The 6000-nt window shown below is 45.1% G+C and overlaps 1 protein-coding gene across 7 annotated transcripts in view; it reads right to left on the minus strand.

Moving 5' to 3' along the window:
* The window catches only part of ATXN7L1 (ataxin 7 like 1), a 113709-nt gene extending 108300 nt beyond the window's left edge, over positions 1-5409 (minus strand). For 6 of the 7 annotated variants that reach the window (XR_014846277.1, XM_085040665.1, XM_085040633.1 and 3 more), the window contains exons 1-2: positions 5108-5342; positions 4545-4613 (exon numbers count right to left, since the gene is read on the minus strand). Coding sequence is in view for 6 of the 7 variants with exons in the window: in XM_085040665.1 (XP_084896791.1) it covers positions 4545-4613; positions 5108-5222 (184 nt within the window). In the remaining variant the exon portion in view is untranslated. Of the gene's footprint in view, positions 1-4544; positions 4614-5107 lie in introns of all 7 variants that reach the window. The other variant, XM_085040695.1, reaches the window with a different exon arrangement.
* Positions 5410-6000: the final 591 nt, after the last annotated feature.

Here is a 6000-nt window from a genome sequence, read left to right on the forward strand (position 1 = left end):
AATTTAATAACCACACTTCTTTCTTTTGGACTATGTGTTTAAAACCTTGTTATAGCTTTCTTTCCCTCTCAGCCCTTTCTAACTTTCCCTACTACCACAAAAAGGTGGAAGATGAAGGTTGTAAGAAAAGCAAGAATGTTTTTATTCTTTTTTGCTTAGTTTGTTTTTAGAGGAGACAAACAGCACCACAGGCAAACCACTAGTAAACAAACAAAAAAATTAAACAAAAGTCAACTCCAATCTCTATGCTTACATTAACCAGCTGTTTTTGTCTTCTTTCACAATCTCCCCATAAATAATTTTATTTCTCTTCCTCTTGCTTTTCATAAAGTTGTATGTCACATCCTTTTTACCTTATAGAAGTGTTCCCTACTACCACCTAATGTCCTTAACATCTTATTTTTCCAAGAAGAATGACAAATTAATCAACATATTTTTCTAAAGAATGAAAAAGATACTGAAAGCAAAACTATCAGTATCCCTTTAATTTTGTTCTTATGTTGCCAAAGGATTTATCAAAAAACTTTTCAACAGATATTTGTGTGGGAAGTCAAAATAGGAAAAAATAAATTGTAAACAATTATCCAATAGATTTAAAACTCCAGTTTGCATGTGTAATCATAAAGTAAAATGGTCAACTTTGGGGTGGAACAATAAAGATAAAAAAATCTCTACTTTTAACACAAAATCAGAAAAACAATTATAATTTTTATGTAACATTCTTAATGTCAAACCAGAATAAATCAGTATGGTTAGTGAAAAAACAAAACACACACATGATCAGATTGAAACTTCAATAATACAAACCCACTGAACTGGGAAACTGAAGTTGACTATGACACCAAGTACCCAGACACAGACCGAAATCCCATAGGTCATATTTAACTCTGCTGTAATTCACAAATATACACAGGATACCTTTTGCTCCTTTACAGCCTGTGTCTATCTAGAAACACTGACAGCACTCAATGCTTGCATATTACTAAACCAATTTTTAATACAAGATCCACATGCAAAACCAAAAAAAGTCCCATTTTTCCATTATTTTCTCAAACACATGCCTCCAAAATTAATCTATAATCATTTATAGGTTATGCCTGATAATAACAGAACACTGTACCTACCTCAGGCACACAATTATTGTGATATTTCACTGAACACAAATTCTTAAATACAGACTTCTTTTACTATGCTTGCTATCTGCAAGAGAACCTTCAATTCTTCAAATATGCCATTCAACCTTTTAAAATTCAACATAAATTCTAAATGCTGCTCCAATTCTGATAACCCCTCTTTCAGCTAAGCCAGTTGCTCTGTAGTGATTTGTCAGATAAGTTACACAATACTGTTTCTGTTTCCTGATTAGATAAGCAGATAAGTTGGTTTTTTTTTTTTTTCTGGCACAAACATTTATGTATAAAATGTCTCATTTTCTGTGAACACTTGCAACTTTGTAATCCCCTCTCTACAAATCTACATGCCAGCAAAAGTCAACCATGGACAGACTGCATTTGCCATAGGAAAACTTAGAGTAAGTATCAGCATGCAAACAGCAATTCTGTCTAGAAAATTGAACAAACGTTCAGGAAATTTCTCTCTCTCTCAGCTGCCTACATATACACTGCAGAATAAAGGAAAGCAGTGAGCAATACTTCTGTGTCTTTACTTTTACCCCTAATATGGGGCACAGGGCTTTGGTGCATCTCTTGCATTACAGAAATGAACAGCACACTCAGACTGTGACCCCTCTGCCCAGGGGTGCAAGTATCAACCCCTTGGGCAGGCAGAGACTTGGCAGGGAGTGTTCCTACCCCCTACCTCTGGGAAATGCTGCCTCCCACATCCCCTCTTGGGCCAAAGAGAGAAGGAAGAGCAGCCTACCACTCTGAACACACATGGTACACAACCAGAAAGGAGGCAGTGAAGCAGGGATCAAGCTAAGTGGAAGCACTTTTTCCCACACGAAACCATTGTTTTTCTACAAAACCAAAGTGAAACACCTTGTCGTGGTCTGGAGACCAACATCATCCCACGCCTTCACCCCCAGCATGCTCTGCACACAGTTCCACTCATCTAAAAAACCTAGCTTAACTGCTTACAAATGGACACATAAACCTGGTCCTATCTACTAAAGATGATGAAATGCAGACAAATATGACAAGAAGAGCAGAGAGATCAGGTTTCACACTATCTTTACCAAACAGGACAGTAATTTTTGATACTTAAAATCCTGACCATCAGTGGTCCCCAGTTACTTGATACAAGTAAGTTACAAGTAACAAGTGATTTTTCTAAGGCACCACATACAGTCTCCTGGCACCACAGATGCCATAAAAAAGGTACATTCAAAGTGGTAAGATTGTAAAAAAAGGAGTTGGTTTTGATATTTACACCTGTCATGACCACAGCTCTTGTCTATGAACAAAGCAGGCAAAAAAATTCAACATGTCACACAACACGTGAGCAAGATCAGAGCAAAAGCACAACCATTTCTGCAAATACACGAAAAATGTTTCCTGTAGACCAATCTAACTCTTCAAATTTTTCCCCAGCTTTGTAAATAAATATGGTGAGACCCAAGGAAGATTTACAGTGGGTGTTCAGACACACAAATGGGTGTGGTGAAAACACCTGTATTAACAAACTGCCTAAATGAATATAGTAGAAATATTTCAACACATACTAATTTATTCAAACTTCATGGAAGTTCTTTCTAAGTGATCTAACACAAATTACTACTTGGAAGCAATAACATCCCTAAGGCTTTTTATTTTCTAAATATAACAGTCAATTTTGGGGGGTTTTTTACGTAGTATTATGACATTAGTACTATAAAAGCCAATAAGTGCTTCACACCTGTCATGATCATAATGTCAGCAATGACATTACACTTTGCATGAATATAATTTTTCTGAATAGTGAATTTAGAAAGAGCTCCTTTGATGGGGTCTCTGACCCTGCAAAAAACCAAACAAGACTAGAACTGATAATTTAAATGGAATCGTTCTAGGAAACAATTTGCATATTATGTATGGCTAAGGAGTAGAGACACACTTCAGTCTTTATGTCTCAAGCTTATAATAAGAATTTGTGTTCAAGGACTTCTGGGCACAAAACATTTTATCTCAACAAAGTAAGCTCGTTATGAAGGCCCAGCTGAAGTAGCAAAATTGTTGTTCAATTATTTTTGAATCAACATTCCTGATAGATGTACAGAGCCTTGAACCTTTTACCTTTAAATAAACTACAGGTAAATCCCAGTTCTGCTGCTAACCTATCTTTGGGCTGACAAAATAGAGGTTCAGGCACACAAGAATCAAGACAGATGCCAATCAAGCTTGGCATCTCTGTAAAGGTCTTTCAAAAAGGAAGTTTTATGCTATTTTAAATAACTTTATTGCACACTCCATGCAATTTTATAGTTTATCACACAAATCTACATTACTGATTAATTATTCTTTTTTCAAGAGCTTGTTTAGAAAACATGAGATTCCTTTGAGCTGCCAAGATGCTCAAAATCGAATGCATGTGTAATGTCAACTATAATATAATGAGAAACTTAACATCATTTCAGAATATATATTATGACATTACAGGTAATAGTGGGATTTCTCTCAACATGAGTAAATCACACTGAAGTTTCACTGTAATGGGATCGTTCATCATGAACTGACTTCCCAAGAAGTATTTGTCAAGACAGAGAGGTTGTGTACGTAAACCACTTTCTTAACGAAACCGAAACAAACACAGCTACTTTAAATAGCATCCTGAACCATTTCACCAGCTGCATTAGGTGTTAGCTCAGCATGATGTTAATAACGCACATCACAAACAAAAAGTGTAAATTTGATTTGCCTATACTCACCACTAAAGTTTCTCCTCTTGCAGCTGACAGACCTGTGTCAGGCCTGGCATATTGGCAAATACCACTAACCTGGAATTTGCCTGTTCACACTGATGGTACCAGAAGACCTTATGGCCTAAATGACTAATTTGATTTGCTTTTGCATAATATGCATGGCTTAGCGTAACCTAGGACAATATTTGAGGCTGGCTGCTCAGTTGACTGTAGGTCACACTCAGCAGTAAGAATGAAGAATAAAATGTGATTTGAGCTAAAGTGAATGAACTTGAAGATTGTAACAGACTCTTGCTCACTGCAAGTGAAAACATCTCCACTAAGTTGCTAATAATAACATAACGTTTAAAGTTTATATGCTTATCTTCACAAGCAACTGAAATGTTGCACCAAAGGACAGGGTCCACAAAAAAATCCAATATGGCCACTGATGTTTAGTTGTCTTTTGACTCAAAACTGCCTTATCTTTTACCACATCTGTCAATTGCACATAAACACCTGTTATAGCCGTACTTCAAAAGAAGTTGACACAGTGACAGTCATCCGCATGTATCCAACCCTGAAACGTTCTTCATGGCAGAGAGATCCATATGCTACCAGACCACCCTGTCAAGGCCAAACCACAGTCATCCACAACCACCAACAGACAGACAGGTAGAGAGGTGTGCCAGCACTATCCACTTACCTTCTTTATTAAGCCTCATAACCTCCCTGCTTTTTCCACCCTCCTTTCCAGTCTCTTCCAGATCTACACCTGCAGAAGAGAAGCAGAGTCAGGAAGCGCCGAGGGCCCTGAGGTGTGCATTTATTGTTTGGCGAGGGGAGGAGGAGAGGTGAGGAGGTGAGCAGTGTTTCTATTTGCAACAGCAAAAGCACAATGGTCGGAGCATCTGCCAGGGAGCGGAACCGCCGGGCCCCCCGCGGCAGCACCCTCGCCCCCCCCTCCCCGCCCGCGGCATCCTCCGGCCCCTCCGCGCATCCTCCCCCTCGCCCCCTTCCCCCACCGCGGCGCCGGCCCAGCGCCGCGGGGCAGCGGCACGGCAGGCGCGGCGCGGCGTGCGCCTCCCGCACACATGGCACGGGGGCTCGGCCGAGCGTCAGCTGAGCGCCCGGGGGGGCGGCACCTCCCGGCCCCGGCGGGAGGAGGGAGAGGAGAGGAGGGGAGGGGGGGGCGGCCCGGCCGGACCCCGGCCCCGCTCCGGGGGGAGCGGCGTGCGGAACCGGACCGCGGCCGGTCCCTGCCCTTACTGTGCGGGGGGGCGGCGCCGTGCGCGTGCGGGGGGGCGGCCTCCCGCACCCAGGCGGCCCAGGGCTGGCCCAGGAACGCCTCGGGACTGGGCACGGGCCGCTCCAGGGCCGCCATGGCGCCGCGCCTGCTCCTGCCTCCTTGTTGCTTTTCCCGTTTCCTTCGGCGGCGGCGGCGGCGAGCGAGCGAGCGAGACACGGGATTCGAGAACGCCGCACGTCATCCTCGGGACGTTCCGCCGCCCACACGGGGGTAGTGTCAGCCCCTGCTCCCTATCAGATCGGGCTCCCCGCCGCACAGCGCGCATGCCCGCGCCCCCCGCGCCTGCGCCCCGCGCCGCCGGCACCGGGCCCGCGCCCGCCCCGAGGGGCGAGGGACCCGCGCAGCACCGCGCTGCCCCTCCGGCGCTGGCCCGGCCCGGCCCGGCCCGGCCCGGCGGAGCGGAGCGGAGCGGAGCGGGGCCGGCGGCCGAGGAGCCCCGCCGGCAAGGCGCAGCCGCCGGCCGTGCGCGCCTAAGGGCTGCGCGCCCCGCGTCTCGCAGCGCTCGGCAGTAAGTCGCTGGGACGGGCTCTCGGTAACTGCGGCTCGGCCCCTCCGCGCCCCAGCGCGGCGCCCAGTCGGACCCGGAGTGGGGCGTCGGGGGTCCCCCGCTCCCCGACTTCCAGCTGAGCTCCTGTGGATCACCTATAGCCACAACCACAGCCATTTTGTTGTCCAAATGCTGCCTAATCTGTAGCAGGCTTCGTCTGTTTGCAAATGGGATTTTTCTCGTTTTGGTGTTCTAGGCTACGGTACAGCAGCTCTGAACTCGCAGGTCCGGCTACTCTCAAACAGTACCGAGGTTTTCATCTCGCTCTACATAACCTATGGGACGTATATGCTTTTAATTTAGGAC

Source organism: Lichenostomus cassidix, chromosome 1Aa (genome assembly GCF_008360975.1).
Source record: "Lichenostomus cassidix isolate B80296 chromosome 1Aa, HeHo_3.0, whole genome shotgun sequence".
Taxonomy (NCBI): Eukaryota; Metazoa; Chordata; class Aves; order Passeriformes; family Meliphagidae; genus Lichenostomus; species Lichenostomus cassidix.